Source organism: Carlito syrichta, unplaced genomic scaffold (assembly GCF_000164805.1).
Source record: "Carlito syrichta isolate Samal-C Ts95f unplaced genomic scaffold, Tarsius_syrichta-2.0.1 Scaffold308202, whole genome shotgun sequence".
NCBI lineage: Eukaryota > Metazoa > Chordata > Mammalia > Primates > Tarsiidae > Carlito > Carlito syrichta.
The window spans coordinates 222,679-243,393 of record NW_007252298.1 but is presented as its reverse complement, the minus strand read 5'-3'; the positions used below and the strand labels follow the sequence as shown (position 1 = coordinate 243,393).

Sequence of the window (20,715 nt, the reverse complement as noted above, 5' to 3'; positions counted from 1 at the left end):
GTAAGATTGGAGGACTATACTTAGAAACAATAAAGAAAAAGTAAACAAATATCCAAGAACTGAGTTTGGAGGGCACCCAGATTTAGGAGAAAGGCGACAGTCAGGCGATGGAACAGAAGAGCAGTGTGGCACAGAAACGAGGGAAACATCCACCTCAAAGAAGGGACGTCAGCATGAAAACAGGGAGACCAGAGAGTCTGACGATGAGGAAAGACTCTCAGACTTGACTAGAAAGTGGCCCAAGGTTCCCTCAAAAGCAGAACTTCTACTAAGCAGGAGGGACCGGGCCAAAATGCAGATTTTGATCGAGCGGCAGAGACGACATCGAAGCGGTCAGAGGAGATCACTCCGCTTGAGGAGCTCGTCACAAAATAGGGAAGGGAACGGTCTGGATTGTGGCTGAGGTTCCAGCTAAAGGGACCAAGCCCTGTGAATGAGGGTGGGGCGCAACCTGTGAGACATACGCCTGTCACAGATAAACGGGCTGCTGAAGGGTGGGCCAGCCAGACGTTATCCGTACACAACACGTAGAGCCGGGCATGGCAACTCACACCTATGATCCCAGGACTTTGGGAAGCCGAAGTGGGAGGACTGCTTGAGCCCAGGAGTTCGAGACCATCTTGGGTGACAGAGGGAGACCTCATCTTCACAAAATAATGAAACAATTAGCCAGGCCTGGTGGCAAGCCTGTAGTCCCAGTTGCTCGGGAGGCTGAAGTGAAAGGAACGCCTGAGTCCAGGAGGTTGAGCTGTGATTGCATCACTGTGCTCTGGCCTGGGTGACAGGGTGAGACCCCAACTCAGGAAAAAAAGAAGTATTAGAGCAAATAGCTAAAAATGTAGCACATTAAACCATATCTGAGCTTGATACTACTTCAGATCCAGTAAAAGAAAGAAATCAAGTCTTCCAGGAAAGCATAATCCAAGCCTGCAATAAAGCCGACACCATTAAAGTGTCAACAGTGAGAAGAAAACTAAATCTACCTTGAATGCCATTTGCAGACTGTATTTTCATCAAATGTACAGTTGTAGATACAACATTTACATTTTTACTTCAATCATTTTCTCGGAATTTAAGAGGAACTTGCCACGTAACCCACCCTGGTTCTTCTCTTCCCTTTGTTCCGCCATCCCACCTCCCAAATACCTCCCCAGTTCTGGCTACAGCAAAGACTATGGAATGTATTTCACCTGCACGGGTCTGAATTCTTTTTCTCTGAATTATTCTTTCAGTCAACAAATACTTACTAAGCACCTAGTAAGTAGCCACTCTGGATATAGCAGAGAATAAACTAAAAAATCCAGCTCCCATAGAACTTACAGTCAAGGAGATAAAGACAATAAAATCAACATGTTAAACGTATAGTAAATTTGATGGCGGTACATATTATAGGGGGAAAAATGAAGGAAAGAGACAACAGTCGAGCCAGGCACTGGGTGGTCAGGAAAGGAAGATTGAGAAGGTGTCCGCTGAGCGATCCGTGTGGTTACCCGAGGGAAGAGTGTTGCAGGTAGGAGGAACAGCCAGGAAAGACCCCGAGATAGGAGCGTACCTGGCATGTTCAAAGAACAGCAAAGACGCCTGTGTGGCTGGAGCAGAGGGAAAAGACAGAGAGAGGGAGATGGGACAGATCACAAGGAGCCTTGCAGCCATTGTGGGGGCTTTGGCCTGCACTCAGGGATATGGACTTATTGGAAGATTTTGAAGATGTCTTAACTAGCTCACACTGGCTGCTGCTTGGAGAACAGACTTTAGGTGGTAAGAGCACAAGAAGACCAGATGGAATGCTGTGGAAACGGTGGCTTTAGACCAAAGATATAGTAGTAGTAGGGGTGACAAGTGGCTGGGCTTACAAGTCTTTTGAAAATGGAGCCAAGAGGATTGCTGATGAATTGGGTGTAGAATGTGAGAGCGTGGGAGGTATAAAGATATATTTCAGCGTTGCTGGCAGGAGCACCCAGCTGGAATAATCCAGTTGACATTTACTGAGAGGGTCCGCTTTTCATCAGGCACAGGAGAGAGAGAACAGGAGCTCAGTTTCAGACATTTAACGTTTGAGATGCTCTTTAGACAACCAAGTGGAGATGTCAAGGAGGCAGTGAGGTATCCAAGTCTGGGGCTCGGGGAGTCAATCAGTTAAGGATAAAGTGTACTGACCAGCCAGTACCAGTCACGGCTTGGAAAATGTTTCAATCATATGTGTGGCACTAAAAAGCTTTGTGTAAACATATTAGCAATGACCCTATTCTCAAGAAGTTGACTGTCTGGGGAGACGAATTAGGCCTGAGGACTTACTAGAACATTGGAATGTCTCTTTCCCCAGGAGCGTTTTATCACAAACCGAACACTGTAGAACTCCAGAGAATGTTCCTGGGACAAACTGATGTCGATTCAGCTTCTCTTTGTCTTTGGCATCTTTGCTCTTTGTCTTCAGATACAGCAGCAGCAGGAAAGAGGGATGAAAGAGATAAAGAGAGATTCTGTGAGCTAGCCTTCTCACAGAAGTCACACAAGCAAAGTCTTCCTACTTTCCGTCGGAATACAAGGACTGCATACAAACACACACAGCAATGTCACATGTCATTCCCCGGGATGTGCTAAATTTCTAGTAACCAGAACAACGTCCCATAAAACGCATGTATGCATAAAACCTAAGTCAAGTGATTCTAAAGGGAGAGTGCAAACTCTACTATTTGCCGAGAAACTAAGCCTACGACAGTTTATAGAAAATAGGTGAGGAATCTTAATTACCTTGGATTTATTCCGAGGGCTTGTCATCCTGTTCATGAGGAAGCTGAAGGTTCGGCTCACTTTATATTTTTCAGACTCTGATTTGGCAGGTATGATGTATTTATCCCATTCTTCTTCCTGAATTCTACAAAAAGGAATCTGTTATCATAGCTTATAGAACATAACAGAGGAAGCAAAAGACAGTGTGTATCTATGTATGTATGCATGTATGTGTGTTTAAGTTTATATATGTGTGTGCATATGTTTTTTCAGGTTTTAATGATGGTTCTAAAGAGAAAGACAGAAATTTTATTAAAAATCCATCTTATAGATGGATGGATAGGTGAACAGATGTGATAAAACCACTATCTCACAGTTGTAGAAACTAAGTGGTAGAAATAGGATAGAATTCTTGCAACTTTTCTGTATGCCTGAAAATGTTCATAATTAACTATCGGGGAAATAAATCTTAGACTTACAATTTTACGCTGAAACAATTCACCTTCCTGTTTACTATGCTAGTAAGAATTCGTCAGGGCACAGAGAAACCCCCAACAATCTGAAGCTGGATTTTACTTATTTTGGGGACACAGAGATAAAACTCAGTAGACACATATTTCCTTTGTTGATACAGCCTGAGAAACAGACTATCTGCCTCTTGGTTCAGTCTCTCCCATTCAAACAGGCTATTTGTAATCTGAGACTCTCTAGGTCGTAGATGAGAGAGGGCTACGGGTATGACCCAAAATAAGAAGCTAGAGGCACCTGTACCCAATCCACAACCACATTCAACATCATTTATTTTAGTCTAATCCATATAATCATTCTCTAGCAAAAGCAAATCCAAACTAACGGGAACACAACTAAACTGTAACAAATAAAGTTAATTCTTGGTTACCCAACTCTATTCCCAATTCCCCTGCTACAAAAGACTATATCAAGAACAAAAGTTTGTATTAAACACCTAAAAACCCACCACAATTTACCATATATCACATATAATACTACATTATGATAGAAAAGCATATCACAATCTTTTAAGCTCAAAGAGAAATTACAACATAAACACCGAAATACTAAAACACTGAATATTAAAAACTTAGACACCACTCAACCTGATGGGAATGTGAATAGCATAGCCATGATTCACCATCAGATTACGAAGATGGGTAACAGTGTGTAATCTTTTTGTTGTTGTTGTTGTTTTTGTTTTTTTTTGAGTTGGAGTCTCACTCGGTCGCCCAGACTGGAGTGCAGTGGCCGTTCTCGGCCACCGCAGCCTCGACCTGCTGGGCTCTGGTGATCCTTCCGCCTCAGCTTTCCAAGTAGCCAGAATTACAGGCATGCGCTACCACGCCCGGCTGATTTTTTGATTTATTGTAGAGATGAGGTCTCGCTGCCCAGGCGGGTCTCGAACCATGGGCTCAGGCAATCCACTCACCTCAGCCTCCCAAAGGCGCAGGATTACAGGCTAAGCCACCAAGCCCGGCTAACAGTGTGTAATCTATGGTCAAATGTAGACAGTTGATTCCATGTTTCAAATGTAATTTAACTAAGTAGTATTTACCTATATAAAAATTAGATACTTTAGACAAGACCTGAGAAGAGAAAATCCTCAACTGATTTCACAACAGAATTTAAATAGCTTTTAAATGTGTAAGAATCTAGAAAGGTTAAATTATTTTCAACATCCTAGAAAAAGAATATCTAATTTCCTTTACTAATCTGATGACCAATAGAATCATTCACAATAAAGTTTTACAAGTCTCATTCTTCAGAGACTCTCCCAATAGTCCCTTTATAGGTAAACAGATATGCAAAGTGTATTAGAAATATTAATCCTTAATATTTTAACCCTTAAGCTATTATATCTATTTTATTTGTTTGTTTAATTAATTAATTAATTTTTAATTTGGGGTCTCACTCTGGTCGCCCAGGCTGGAGTGCAGAGGCATGCTCCTGGCCACCACAGCCTGGACCTGCTGGGCTTAGGCGACCCTTCCAAGTAGCTGGAACTACAGGTGTGTGCTACCACACCCAGCTAATTTTTTGATTTATTGTAGAGATGAGGTCTCACCATTTCTCAGGCTGGTCTTGAATCTATGGCCTCAGGCAATCTTCTCGCCTTGGTTTCCCAAAGTGCTGGGATTATAGGCTTTGAGCCACTGCGCCCAGCCTATTATAGCTATTTAAAGAACAAAAACCTGGACATCCACTATGCAAATTGAAAATTGAAATAATGGAACTTCTTTTAACAACCAGCCACCTAGACTTGAAGAAAAAAGAAGAGGAGGAGAAAGAAAATGGGTGTAATAGATTTAAGATAGATTGCAGTAATAAAATAACTGAGTCATGACATATAATCTTTAAGAAATTGGAATTGATGGAGCATCTGCTGAAATGAGACTGTAAGGTCTAGAGTGAGCTCCTTTTTACTTGGATGCATCCCTTTCTAGAAACTAAGTAAGCAATACAAATAAGAGAATTTCAAAGAAGGCAGCTCCTTAAGTAAACATCTACATGACCAAAGCAAAGCATTAGCTAGGGATCTTATTGGTGTCTCCAACAAGATAAAAGGAATAGAGTAGGTGAGATGTAAGATCTACTCTACTAGAAAAGCCAAATGAATGAGAGAATCAGATGCTTTCAGGATGTGGACAAAGAAAGATTAAAGAATAGAAAGGAAAAAAATCAAGAGTGATAGAGAATGAAGAATCAGAGAGAAAGAAACCCCATACACATTCCACCATCCGAGTTAAAATGTTTCATAGGCTACTATTTAGCCAAGTGTGACACTGACTCCTCCAGTCTTAAATCTCTCTAATGGAAAACAAGTATTTTTGATTTTTTTAAAAAACTTCATAATCAGTCCATTACTTCTCCCACTGAAAAGATGACAAGGAGAAGACAGCCAATCAAAATGACGATGAAGTTGGTGGTCAAATGTCAGAATTAGGAAGTGAATGGCTTAAATGAGGTAATAAACAGAAGCTGCTTAAAACACTACAAGGCACACAAAACCCAGCGAGTGTCAGTTATTACTGCTTCTGCCATCATCAGTCACCACCATCATCACATGTATCACTGTTCTCGCCGTGATATCGTCTTCACCACCACCCTATCGTTCAAGGGCATCTTTAGTCTTCCTCTGTTTGTGTCACTTGAAAGTTTCTGTTCTGGTTTCAAAAAAATAGAAAGGAACCAGGGGAGGTTTTCCTCCTTATTCACATTTTTATTTCAATATTTAAAACAAAACAGCCCATATTGGCCTACACATTAAAAGGTTTCAGAGTTTTAACATTAACATCACCAAAATTAAAGCCACTTTACTCTTTTTGAGATGGCCTTCTGAAGTCAAACATTTGTGCCATTTCTTCCACTTGTTTTGCTCATAACCCTGGGGCTATTTCACTGAGTTATTCAAGACCAACAGAACCCAACAATCATGCTTGCACACAAGACTGCTTCCCAAGTCTTATTCCAGCAATAGTTTTGCCTTCTAGGAAAAAGAGAAGCTTAGGCTTAAAGCTTTTTTAAAAGTTTTCAAACAGAGTTTACTTGTTTAAAAGTTTTCAAACAAAGTAAATTAGAATTAGAGAGGGAGAGAAAGAAAGATACTAGGTTTAAAGTTTTAAAATCTGCATACCACCCAGGAAACTGATCATGCTTAAAAGATTTCTGCATCGTTTATTCTTAATTTCAAACTAAATGCTGCTAAGCAAAAATTCACCAAGGGATACCAGGGATGTTTAGGAACTTTCCGTAACTGACCACCCAAGGGCCTGTTATTAGAGTTAAGTCCTCTTGTCTTGGTGGAACAGACCTAGTGAAAACCTGCTGTCTTCCTAAAGCACAGGGTCCTCACATTGCTCCCCCTTGGTCCTGTACCTTGGATGTGGTTGGCTTTGAAAATAACCCAAACGAATACCTAAGGACTGACAGGAGAGGGCTGGCGGTCGACACTGACACAAATCAGAGAGAGAGCAAAGAGTCTTAGGCTGGCTCGACATAGTTGGGCTTTTTCATGTAGGCTTGCTAACATTTTAATATAGGAATCGCTCACAAACTATGGAACAGATATCAAAAATAATGTACAGACATTTCTAAAGATGAAATCAAGTAGTCCCTCGGGAAAATTGAAACAGTTAAAGTACCTTTGTTCTCTTGGTGGTTCTGGTAAGCTGGAAGCTCTTTGCTCTACAAGACACAGAACAATAAAATGAAAACTAAGGCAGACAAACGAGCAGTCATGTGTTAGTCTGAAATGCACACTCAACCATATTTTATCATTATATGCACTACTCATTAGAAAATAATGAGAAAACAAGCAATTATATATAAGTAGGGCACTGCTCCAGATATTTTTTATCACTTTCCCTAGTTTGGAGAAGGGACGGGGGAGACCAAAACATGGCAAAATTTAATGACTTTATGAACTAAGTTAGCATCCGGCAAGGGAGAGCAAACATTTTCAGAAGTGCAGAAAATTAGTTCTATCTCTTTGGATACTCTTCACCAGACCTTCATCCTTTATTCATAAGACCAATCCCCCAACATATAAAATCCATACAGATCTTCACTGCTTTTTAACAAAGACCAAAGGAAAAATCCTGAAGGCCAGCATATGAGAGTCCATTTTAACAGAGCTGCGATGCCTTTATAAAATCCTAGCAGCAGCCAGTTCACAGATGGGCTTGATGACTCAGGGCAAAGGAAGAACTACCTTTCCCATTGCACTGTGGAAGGCAGAAGGTCAGGCTCATGCAAGCAGCTTAGCGGCCATCTTGTCTTCAGAACTGGAGGACTTACGACAGGGAGGGAGCAGAGACACCGATTAGGCAGTGAGAGGGACTGCAGGAGGGAGCGGCCACTGTGGAGCACACCATCGACAGAGCAGGGGCAGATCCTTTACCATTACAGTCCAGAACAGTGAAGGGGCAGAGCTAGGTTGCGAAGGGAAATGGGCCTGATACATCAGGAAAAGAGCAAACAAAAACCCTCTGAAATGGGTAACTACCAATGTTGTATCTAAGACTCTCTTCTACGTAATAGAAAGTCCACTTTGAAGAATTTGAAGGCTTTGTTTTATAGCCACTATTAAATGTTCTTCAAATTAAGTTAGGTAAAAATCATTATCCTTATTGTTAATAGACTGAGATACCAAAAGGATAAGCCACATATCCGAGATAATCAAGCTGCAAAGTAATAAACTCGGGCAACTGGACAAATCTAATAGGATTCCTTCCACCACTTCTCAACAACTTCCAAACATAAGTTTGCTTCACTTCTCAGATTCTTTTTTTTTTTTGAGTCAGAGTCTCACTCCGTCGCCCAGACTGGAGTGCAGTGGCCGCTCCCGGCCACCGCAGCCTCGACCCGCTGGGCTCCGGCAACCCTTCCGCCTCAGCCTTCCAAGGATCCGGCATTATAGGCATGCGCTACCATGCCCGGCTGAATTTTTGATTTATTGTAGAGATGAGGTCTCGCTGCCCAGGTGGGTAGCACACTTCTGTCCATCTTGGTGAGGTTGTAATTATTATTTTAATATTAGCAATATTCCTTCCTATCTAAATCCACAATGTACAAAAAGTATTTATAAAACTAGATTTTATTGTATGTATACAAACATTAAATAATGAAGTTGCCACCATTGTACTCTTGGCTCAAAAAAAAAAAGGGCATGAGAAATGACAGTAAGTAACCTTTTGAAAGTGACAATAAGAATAAAAAGGGCCGCAAGAGCAGCCTGTCTCTGCATAACTGTATCACAGCTCACAGATGAGAGCTTCCCACTGAGCAAAAGCGGATTCGAACTGTCTTCAAACAGCAAAAATTGGTAAGACTATTCAAAACTCATCAATAGAGGATTTACAGCAACACAAATGTCAGTTTGCTTTTGATAAATCTAAGCAAACTAAACAATGAAGCACTAGAATATGTGTTTGAATTAGGCAAGCTTTCACACCTGTGCTTTGATGACATCAATGCAGATGAAATTATCACTTCTTCATTAGGAGTTAGTTTATTCTGCATAGCCCTACATGGTATCGATCCAAACATTTGCAACCATACAGGTCTATCCACTGGAATCTTTTTTTTTTTTTTTTTTTTTAGTTGGAGTCTCACTCTATTGCCCAGGCTGGAGTACAATGGCACACTCATGGTCACCCCACTGTTGACCGGCTGGGCTCCAGAGATCCTTCCACCTCAGCCTTCCAAGTAGCCGGAACTACAGGCGTGCGCCACTATGCCTGGCTAAATTTTTTTTTTTTAATTTATTGTAGAGACGAGGTCTCACCAAGTTGGCTGGGCTGGTCTTGAACCCACTGGCTCAGGCAATCCACTGGCCTCAGCCTCCCAAAGTGGGAATCTTTGTATAATAAGTATGCATCCTCAACCTAAATTGGCTGATTGTAACTCTTACTTTCTGGATAGCTTCAAACTTCATTCAAATAGCCCTGTTTTTAAACACACTGTCTGAAGACAAGGTTTGATTTACAGAACAACTAAAGGAGTTGATGTCAGTTTTTTATTCTTCCTAACTCAAATGCAAAGACTTAAGGTTTGTATATAAGGCAAAACACCTTTCCTTGTTCGCTAAATAAATTAGGTCTCTTTTCTTGCAGTTCTCTTCTAATAATACATCTCATATTTTATGTCACATTTATCATCTTCACTCAACAGATAGAAAACAGTCCACTGCCTCTCAGCTATCTGGAAAATAATTTCAAACTTTAGAACTATGTGACTTCACACATCAGGGATAACACAAACATAAAGGCAAGACTATCATTTTGCACACTGCATGGAAAATGCAAACATATTTTCCAGACAGCAGCAGTATAAAATTATTTCACCAGCTAGGACAATCATTGAAAAGGTTTCAAGCTGCTACTAAAAGAAATCTCAACCTAAACTATGGGGGGCAACCGAAAGATCCTCAAAGAACTCAAGAAACAAACAAAAAATGCGGAACAAATTCAGTCCCTCTTCTTTATCCTGTCCTCCCAGTGTGGCTGTACCCTTTATTTCTCTGAAAACTTTTCTCCATCTTCCCATTCCAAAATTGAAAACTGACATTTACTATCAGTCTTGCTCTCTTCTCTTCGAATAATATATCTCAGAAAAAAGAAAAAAAAAACTAGCATTTCTTTTGCATTTTATATGTCACATACCATCTTTACTCAACAAATACTGTAAACAGTGATTGCATTTAAGTCATTGTTTCAGGATGGCAGTTCCAAGCACAAAAATAATTTTCAGTGTTGTCCCACATGGCATAAAAATGCAAAAAAAAAAAAAATTATAACAACAATGTAATAAAGCAAGAATAAGAAAAAAGGAAGAAGAGGAATAAAACAAATCCTACTGTAACTATGTATATTGGGAAAAAAATACACCAGAAAGACATTATCTAATACACTGACAGAAACTTCATTATATTGCTATCAATGTATTACATATTGGCATGAATCCTTTCAAATATGCCTTTAAATGTAATTATTACATAATATATTATTTATAGAAAGTATGAAGTAATGACATTCCAAATATATTGAGAATGGGGGCAATGGCTGACAGTGGCTGCAAGGAGGACTCCAAGGTGCACGTAATTATTCTATGTATAGACCTAAATTCACATGAAAATTCATCAAACTGCATGCTTATGACTGGCACTATTTGCATGTTCACTATATTTCAATCAAAAGTTTATTGTATAAAAGTTCTATTCTTAATTGCTTACATTGCAACAAAAAATGTTTAGGTATATTTACCCATGTTGCAAATATGATATTTCAACTCTCCAAAGTCCCTTGCTAAATAAAAAGGAAGAAAATCCATTTTGCAAATGCCTGGCTCTAAGGAGTTAGTTTATTATAGCAATTTACACATTGGGGCAAAAGTAATTTTTATATTTTTCTTAAATAAAATTCTCTAAAGTTCCTCACAATAATATACCTGGAATCAATTCTAGTTTACATTATCCTTGAGGAAAAAAATTTATTCAGAGAATAAAGCAACAGCAAGGTATGTATTTGTAATTGTATCAAACCAAATCTATAACTTGACTGATATCCAATGAGAAAAGAATTTTGCCAAGCTTAAAAAAATCAGTTATGAAAACAGGATTGAAGGTCCTTGCCTGCTGTGCTTGTATATTTTATGTACTTTTCTGCAACAGCATGTCTTCAAAGCCAGATGATAAATAATGCTTACCTTCACTTGAATTGCATACTGTCAAGTCACGCACCAACCGAGTTTTTCCTAAAGAAATTTTAGGTGATGAGCAGGAATAAGAACGTGAGCGGACTCCAGAAAGCAATGATTCCTAAAAGAGATCATAACAAAGTTGTTTAAAGCTTCTATGTGAGACTAGAAAGTATGTGTTCACCATGAATGTCACTAAATCAGCACCTTTAAAAGCAGATTCAACCTAAACACTTCTGATATAATCTGATTGGTTTTGGTTGCTTCTCACAACAATGTTGTTGTCTTTTAAATGCTTTAGTAAACTTGAGTTCTGGAAACAGTTCCTATGTACGCTTTAAAATGCAGGTATGACATTCCAACCAACTTGATTAAGAACGAAAACAAGTCCAATGACTGTTTCTCTGTACAGTCAGCAATGAGTTTGACATTATTTTGTATTTTACTTTGCTTTGTTATGTTATTTTTTAGTGAGGGTCTCACTTCATCACGCAGCAGGATAGAGTGCAGTGGCACGATCATGGCTCAGGGCAGCCTCAACCTTCTGGATTCAAGTGATCTTCTGCCTCAGCAGCTGGAACTACAGACACACACCACTACACTCAGCTAATCTTTTGGAGTTTTGTGGAAATGAGGTCTCACTCTGTTACCCAGGCTGGTCTCAAATTCCTGGGCTCAAGCAATACTCTCGCCTTGGCCTCCAAAGTGCTGGGATTACAGGCGTGAGTCACCATGCCCGGCTGATTTATGTATTTTTAATATTATTCCTTTTAAATGGTCTACCATTTTTGACTCCATTTTCCAATTATATATTATTTCTATTATTATATTGGTAACACACATGAAAATGTAAGATAACAAGTTCATTAAAAGATAATTTTATTACATATGCCATAAAATTTAAATAAATATACACTAGAATTCCACTAAAGCTATTTATGATACAGACCTTAGGATTGATCCTACCTATGCATTTTTAAGCTATCACTTAAGGTCAGGGCTAGAAAAAAGTGAAAATTTGGCTAGACATGGTACTCACACCTATAATTCCAGTACTTTGGGAAGCCAAGGCGGGAGAATAGCTTGAGCTCAGGAATTCGAGACCAGCCTGGGCAACATAGTGAGATCTTGTCTCTACTAAAAAATGCACATCCACAAAAAAAGTTAGCTGGGTGTGGTAGCTTAAGCCCAGAGGTCGAGGCTGTCATGTGCTGTGATCATGCCACTGCACACTCCAGCCTGGGCAACAGAAACCAAGACAAAAAAAAAAAAAGCAAAATTCTTGACTAAAATTGAGCCATCAGAAACTGACTTTCACAAGCACTGGTCTCTCCTGTTCCACCTAAGTGAAAACCCTTTGTTATCCTAAGTTCCTTGGTTTAGTTACAGACCTTGGAGATATGTTAAAGAGAGAGTTTCAAAGGGCCTTGGGCTGTGTCTTATCAGGGGCACCCACTGGACCTGGGTGTCAAGAAGGCCAACTCAAACTGTACTACAACCCTAACATGGAGGGCCCTAGCCAATTGCCATCTTCTCCATTTAAATAATGTGTGGTAATCATTTTTCATGACAATGGAATCTTGAAAACAGTTTAAAACCCTATAGCAAAAAGTATGCTGGATAACTATAGAGACAAGGCGAAATGTATTTATAGGACAAATTCTGCTTAAAAGTGAGCAACACAAAACTGTTTCACAAAAACTGAATTATTTTTCATCCTAAGTAATGATGATAATTCTCTTTAAAATCCAAAATGTATATACATTAACAAACACACCCGTTTCTTATTATCCGAAAATATCATGCAACCCTCAGGTTTAAAAGAGTATGAGCTCTACAAGTCTTGGAGTTGAGGAAAAAGGATCCAGGATCTCTGGTCAGAAGACCTCAATTTGAGTTCTGACTCTATCACCCAATGAGGGCAACCTGGACAAAACTCGAACCTTTCCAGAGCCTCATCTGCTCAAAAAATAAAATAAAATAAAAAGACTAGTTATGTCCTAGGTGAGTTATGAGAAAATTATATACTTTGTACGTACATAAAACACATTTTGCATGTCATAGGACATGCTACAAAAATAAGGCATTATCATGAAAACCACACGTCCACAGTAAGAGAAGTTTTGCCATAACACACATTGTTCTACAGTAGTAAACTTAATTAAGTAACTTAAAAAGTAAACAAGTGGCCAATAACAAAAATCAAATGGGAAGCAAACATACATTCAAACACAAAAGGGTTTTCTCTGCAAGAGTGGAAGAATGGAAGCTAACATCACACTGATACTCAAATTGGGTAAAGATCCAACAAAAAAAGAGAACTACAGGCCAATATCCCTTATGAACACAGATGCAAAAATCCTCAATAAGATTCTAGCAAGTTGGATCCAAACACACATCTCAAAAATCATCCATCATGACCAAGTAGGCTTCGTCCCCAGGATGCAGGGCTGGTTCAACATTCACAGGACCATAAATGCCATTAAATAAATCAACAGATATAAAAACATAAACCACATGATTATCTCATTAGATGCAGAAAAAGCTTTTGATAAAATCCAGCATCCCTTCTTGATAAAAACCCTCAAACAACTAGGTACAGAAGAAACATATCTAAAAATAGTAAGTGCCATCTACAATAAGGCCACAGCTAACATATTGCTAAATGGACAGAAACTGGAGACATTTCCCCCTGAAAACTGGAACAAGACAAGGCTGCCCACTCTCACCCCTCCTGTTCAACATTGTGTTGGAAGGCCTAGCAATAACAACTAGACAAGAGAAGGAAACCAGGGGTATCCAAATAGGAAAAGAGGAAGTCAAGTTATCCCTCTTTGCTGACGATATGATCCTATACCTCAAAAATCCAAAAGAATCTGTAAAAAACCTGCTTGCACAGATAAAGGACGTTGGCAAAGTCTCAGGGCACAAAATAAATGTGCAAAAGACATTTTTCATTCTTATACAACAATAAGCAGGCAGAGAACCAAATAAAAAGCACAATCCCATTCACAATAGACACACAAAAAATTGAAATATCCCAGCATCTTCCTAACTACAGCAGTGAAAGACCTTTACAATAAAAACTACAAAACACTGCTCAAAGTAATCCAAGAAGACACAAACAAATGGAAAAATATTCCATGCTCATGAATAGAAAGAATCAACATTGTTAAGATGTCCATCCTACCAAAGGCAACCTACAGATTCAACGCAATACCCATTAAGCTACCAACAACATGCTTCTCAGACCTGGAAATGACAATACAGAAATTCATATGGAAACATAAACGACCACGAATAGCCAAAACAATCCTTAACAAAAGAAACAAAGCAGAAGGTATCACATTTCCAGGCTTCAAATTTTACTATAAGGTTACAATAACCAAAACAGCCTGGTATTGGTACAAGAACAGCCATATAGACCAATGGAACAGGATAGAGATTCCGGAAGCAAAGCCTCAATTTCTCAACCATCTCATCTTTGACAAAGCCTCCAACAACCACTGGGGAGAGGAGCACCTATTGATAAATGGTGCTAGGAAAACTGGCTGATCACATGCAGAAGATTGAAACAGGACCTCTACCTATCACCATACACAAAAATTAACTCTAAATGGATCAAAGACTTAAACGTAAAACCTCAAACTATAAGAATCTTAGAAAATGCAGGAAATTCCCTTATGGAAATTGGAACTGGCAACCAATTCCTGATCAAAACCCTAAGTGCCCATACTATAAGAAATAAGATAGGCAAGAGGGACCTCATCAAACTGACGAGCTTCTGCAAAGCAAAAGAAACCATCAAGAAAGCAGGGAAACAGCCCACAGAACAGGAAAAAATATTTGCCAACTGTATATTTGACAAAGGCCTAACTAACCACTAGGATCTACGAGGAACTCAAACATGCTGAAAAGAAAAAAACAAACAGCCCCATTAAAAAGTGGGCAAAAGACATGAACAGACACTTCTCAAAAGAAGATACACAGGCAGCCAACAGACATATGAAAAAGTGCTTGGCCTCACTCATCCTCAGAGAAATGCAAATCAAAACCACCTTGAGATATTACCTCACTCCAGTAAGAATGGCCATCATTAATAAAACAAACAACAACAGATGCTGGTGAGGATGTGGAGAAAAAGGAACACTTCTACACTGCTGGTGGGAATGCAAATCAGTGCAACCTCTTTGGAAGACAGTGTGGCGATTTCTGAAAGAACCAGAAATTGACCTTCCATATGGCCCAGCAATCCTCCTATTGGGAATATATCTGGAGGAACTCAAATCATTCTACAAAAAAGATACCCGCACACACAAGTTTGTTGTAGCTCTATTCACAACAGCAAAAACATGGGACCAATCATATTGCCCATGGAAGTGGGACCGGATTTTTAAAATGTGGTACATATACACAATGGAATATTATGTAGTCATAAAGAAGGACAAACATACGGACTTGGCAGCAACTTGAATGGATTCAGAGTTGGTCATACCCAGTGATCTATCACAGAAACAAAGAACAGAGTACCATATGATCTCGCTCATAAGCGGACCTTGAACATTTATCATAATACTATATGAAAAGGATTGGCAGTAGTGGGAAACTGCCAGGGGTGGGGGTGGGATTGGCAGCTGAGGGAAACTGCCAGGGGAGGGAGGGGCACACCTCATCAACGAGAGTACCTGAATAATGAACATTTGTATACCTAACCGTGAATTGTACCCAACAGCTTTAAAAAAAAAAGATTGGAAGAATGTTTTTAGTTATTTAAAAAGCAAACACAACAAAATGAAACTCCAATGTGAAATTGTCAACAAGAAAAAACCAGGTTCCCATGGAAAAGCTGACAAGCTTTATGATGTTTCAGGTGGCTTCACACAGCCAACAGTGCTCAGTAAATACCACCTCTACCTTAATGACATCTCTACCTCATCACCAGGTACATATTTATGTGAGAAAAACAAGTCTGATCACTTACACTCATTCAGTACTACCAGTGTCTCCAAATGCACGCAAAAGCAACCTGGAGAGACATGGGCAGCACAGGTGAGCACAACCCCTGCAGTTGCTGCTGCCTTTCCTAGAATGTTTCAGGAAAGAAAAAAATAAAAGTATGACCAGTGTTTCTCCCTCTGCTTAAGAGATGACAGTAGACATAATTGTATAAAAGGGTAGAATTTTCCAAGTATGTGAAAGATGGTAAGTACTCACGTGAATTAATGAAAACAGAAATCCCTCACTACGAGAAAGGACCATAAAGACTAAAACAGAGTGGGAGAGAATAAAAAGGCAGACTCAACAGGTATCCCATGGGTCTCAAAAAAACCCCAAAACACCTTATATATGTGAATAAAACCTAACTTGGCTTTCAGATCGAGAGGGATAGATGCAGACAACACATTCTCCAGACTTACGTACCTTCAACTGCAGGTGACTTGCGAGAGAGAGTGACTCAGCCCTGGAGACGTTAAAGTCCGGCTCAGTGCTGGCCTCAAAAGAGTCCCACTCGTCTCTGCTGGGAATCCCAGTTCTGGAGGAACTCTGAGACACGGGGGTGTAACAAGCGTGTGACTGCTCCAAGTGCCCTTCCCCCTCACTGTCAGCATCCAAGGCATCAAGGCTAGAACTAAGGCACAAAGCAGGGAAGTAAGGACAGACGTCAACAGTCGAGTCAGCACAACAGAGTCACTGGTTTCTGTTTCTCTGGATTTAGATTCTTTCACTGGTGTGAGATCCAATGAGTATTCATTTAATTTCCAATGAATATTTAGTTTTTACTAGCTTCTTCTCTCTCAAAATACTTATTGATTCACCGAGTCATGGTCTCATTCTTTTGCCCAGGCTGGAGTGCAGTGGCATGGTCACAGCTCATTGCAGCTTCCAACTCTTGGCTCAGGCGATCCTCCCATCTGAGTAGCTGGGACTACAGGCACATGCCACCATGCCCGGCTAATTTTTATTTTTGTAGAGATGAAGGTTCACTATGTTGTCCAGGCTGGCCTCAAACTCCTGGGCTCAAGCAATTCTTCAGCCTCAGCCTAGGTCTAGGATGACAGGTGTCAGCTTCTGTGCCTGGCATCTAAATTCCCTTTTAAACAAAATTACTTGTTACCCCAAATGAGCATTTCTACTTAGTGAAAGCCATTTCAAGTATCTGAAGACACAAAAGGTAGTCTGAGTTAGTATTAACTTCACCCTTTCTGTTTTGTCAATGTAATTATTACAAGTTCCAGAGAGCAACCCCTCAATTGCTTAAAATCATACCAAACAGAGCGACTGGGCCATTTGGAGGGAAGCCTTGGGAGATCTGCATGTGAGGCTATGCGGCAAGGCGCCCTCCTCATCCAACAGCTGGGAGGCTCAGAGGGCGGAGGCGCCCCAAGGATGGTGTGAAGGTCTCACCTCAGAGTCGTGTCAAGACTCAGTTCAGAGGGAGTCAAGCACGGTCTCAAATGCGCCATACAAAGTGACCATTTTCAGTGACTTTAAAAAACGATTCCCATGAAAAATCCACCTCAGAACCAGGTAGCACTTCTACTTGACAACAACTTTTCTTTCTGCATTTAACTTTCATAACTATAACATTAAGAGGAAGGAATTTGACCTCCCACATTCCAGGTTCATTCAAGGCCAACAGCTTTCATGGGCATGTTAATGCACGATACGGTTTTAACTGTATTTTTTGTTGGTTGTTACAGTTCTGGAATTAAGATTTTAACAATACACTAAAACCCTCTTGATTCTGAAACACAGAGAACTAGAAAAATGAATCTCTGAATTAACCCATTTATTGTATTTTCCTTAAAAGAAAAAAGTAGTCCACTTAGTGGATACAGAGAATCTGTTCAATAAATTATATGACCCTCAGAATAGAAGTCTGTAGCATCTACAAAACTGTAATTCACAAAATAGAAACCTAACGTAAGTCTTTTATTATTTATGTATCAGACAATACCTGTTACTTAAAGTTTTACAATCTTGAGTTGTATATCAATGCAAAATATAGCACAATGATGGGCACCTATTGATTGGTTCCTCTCTCTTCCTCTCTTCTAATCCATTAATTCTCTGCTGAATATCCATTCACTTACATGAATGTTCATTCACAGATAAATATTTATGTATACACTCAGATATATGCATGCATTCTATTTTCACTTTGGTTTATAATTTTATATGTGAAAATGAACATATAATCACAGGGCTAGGACATGGGTGGGGAAGATAGGCTAATCCCTAAGGAAAGCAGTCAACAGGATAAAATGAAATGCGTAGAAACTGGCCTATTCCCTAAAGAAAAGAGACAATAGGATGCATAGACAGATAGAGATATACATATCTGGACACACACGCATGCAAAAACACACATATATGCAATCGTATCAGATGCAATGAAGCTATTTTCTTAATGACATTTTTACATATATAAGGAAATACATGTGAGGTAACTGAAAGTAATATAAATTTCATATTGTAGTATAATATAAAATAAATACATAACTTTTAAAAAACACCTATGAGCCACAACCATGAACAGTGGCCATCCCATGGAAACGCTCTTGTAGTCCATTCCATTCCTATTTTTCTACTTCCCTCCCTAGATGTAATGACTATCTTGAATTTAGGGATTCCCCCCCCTTTATTCTACTGTTTTTCTTTATAGCCTATGCACATGTGTAGGTGCCCTATAATAATATATTGCTTGATTCTGAATTTTATAAAACTGAAATCTAACTAAAGTATTTTGTGGCTTACTTTTGTTCAACTTCAAGTTTCTGATATCCATATTACTATACATGTAGATATAGTTGTATTTTAATCATTTCATTAATATACAGTATTCCATTGTGTAACTATATATTGTTTAGTTTTCTATTCCATATTTGGGTGATTTCAGGCTGCTATAAATACTCATGTATATGTCTCCTAGGAAGAAAAGCACATTTGACTTTACAAGACAATATAAAGTTATTTTCCAAAGTTGTTCTACAATTGTCACTCCTGTCAACTGTATGTAGGAGCAGCATCTGCTCTCACACCAAAACATGGTATTGTTAGACTTCTTGATTTCTGCCAATCTATAAGTGTAAGTTGGTAACTCCGTGTGGTTTTCCTGAGTTGGTTACTTTAGTCAGTCTTCTTAAGTCTCTCATTTCTAATCAACAAATATAGGAACCTAAAAAGGGGTAACATTCTGATGTAGAGATAAAAAGTCGTAGAAACAATTAAAAAAACTAAAAAACAGAATTTTCATGTCTAGCTGCAAGGTTATTTGACTGTCTACAATTTTCCTCTAAGATATAGTACTTACCTTCTTTTCTTTAGGTGACTTTTCTCCTTTTCGAATCCATGCAGACCCAAAGAAAGATTCAAGTTGGAAGCACATGAAGTAGACGGCGACATGAAGGACCATCGGGCCTCAGTATTTGCCGTCCCTTCATTGTTCTCACTTAACGGGTGCAACCCGGGGCTGGTGTCAGTAGGAAGGATGTGTTTGCAGCTCTGAGGCCCCAAAGTGGAATCCATGGATCCAGGGCTGGTGTTGGCATTGATTCCCTCTGTATTAATATAGTTGACATTCAAATCGCCAATCTGCAAGTTGAAAAAAATACATTTCATGAGCAAAAGCAACTAAGATTGGTTTAGCTAAGAATTAATAAAATTTTCCCAATTTAAAAACTTTCCATCTTATTTACCTTTTTTGTTTGTTCTTGCTTTGTCTTATGTAAACATATTATGTTTCTGTTCACAGGGTTGCTCTCCCATAATTCACAACAAGGAAGAGGACAAACTGAATGTTTTATAAAGTTGTTCTTTATTACAAAACCAGAAGCTGAATATGCTTTTAAAGTGTCATGAACCACTGACTAAAAATGTTTTAAGAACTTAAGAAAAAAACTAAAGTGCATACAGCTTTATTCCAGAACTAGTTCATAGGAATATGGTTAACCAAGGTACTAGTGGTGATATAAATCTATGTCTAAAATAAATAAATAAATAAAACTACATAAAGTGCCTGTACATAGCATAATTAGAAGACACAGTGCTCCAAACCTCAAGTGACCTGTAAGTGATATAATTAACATAAAATCCAGCAAGCCACCCTTTGTGTTCCTGTCTTAAGACGGAAGAGAGGAAGGGCAGCCTGGGAAAAATCTGAACAGCAGAGAGAGAAAGGAGCAAGTAGAGAGCCCAAAAGCTAACTAAAACCATCACCAGAAAGAGAAAGCCCAGCCTACATGCATGAAAAAGAGTTCTGGTTGATCAAAACACTTGCTCTAAGAAAGGGGTCTAAGCCGGGTTCGGTGGCTCAGCCTGTAATCCTGCGCCTTTGGGAGGCTGAGGTGAGTGGATGGCCTGAGCCCGCGGGTTCGAGACCTGCCTGGGCAGCGAGACCTCATCTCTACAATATATCAAAAAATCAGCCGGGCGTGGTAGCGCGTGCCCGTAATTCTGGCTCCTCGGAAGGCTGAGGGGGAAGGGTCGCCAAAGCCCAGCAGGTCGAGGCTGGGGTGGCCGGGAGCGGCCACTGCCCTCCAGTCTGGGCGACAGAGTGAGACTCCAACTCAAAAAAAAAGAAAGGGGCCTAAAAGTACTTGTGATTTGCGATGGCAGCCATTAAAAGGCATCACTTCTGGGGAAGAAGACAGCAAAAAGGAGACAGGGACACCATTTAGAGATAGGGCAATGAAGGGGGAAAGCTGCAAAACGGGATTTAAAAGAATTTTAAATCATCATATATCATCATCATAATTTATTAAGGTTAAACCATCA

At 39.5% G+C, this 20,715-nt stretch overlaps 1 protein-coding gene across 1 annotated transcript in view; it reads right to left on the bottom strand.

The window, feature by feature from the left end:
* Positions 1 to 20,715, bottom strand: part of ARHGEF28 (Rho guanine nucleotide exchange factor 28) — a 130,773-nt gene that overhangs the window by 82,539 nt on the left and 27,519 nt on the right. The window contains exons 3-8 of the mRNA XM_021716157.1: positions 19,253 to 19,533; positions 16,360 to 16,567; positions 10,948 to 11,059; positions 6,885 to 6,927; positions 2,752 to 2,875; positions 2,296 to 2,428 (exon numbers count right to left, since the gene is read on the bottom strand). Coding sequence (XP_021571832.1) covers positions 2,296 to 2,428; positions 2,752 to 2,875; positions 6,885 to 6,927; positions 10,948 to 11,059; positions 16,360 to 16,567; positions 19,253 to 19,533 — 901 coding nt within the window. The remainder of the gene's footprint in view (positions 1 to 2,295; positions 2,429 to 2,751; positions 2,876 to 6,884; positions 6,928 to 10,947; positions 11,060 to 16,359; positions 16,568 to 19,252; positions 19,534 to 20,715) is intronic.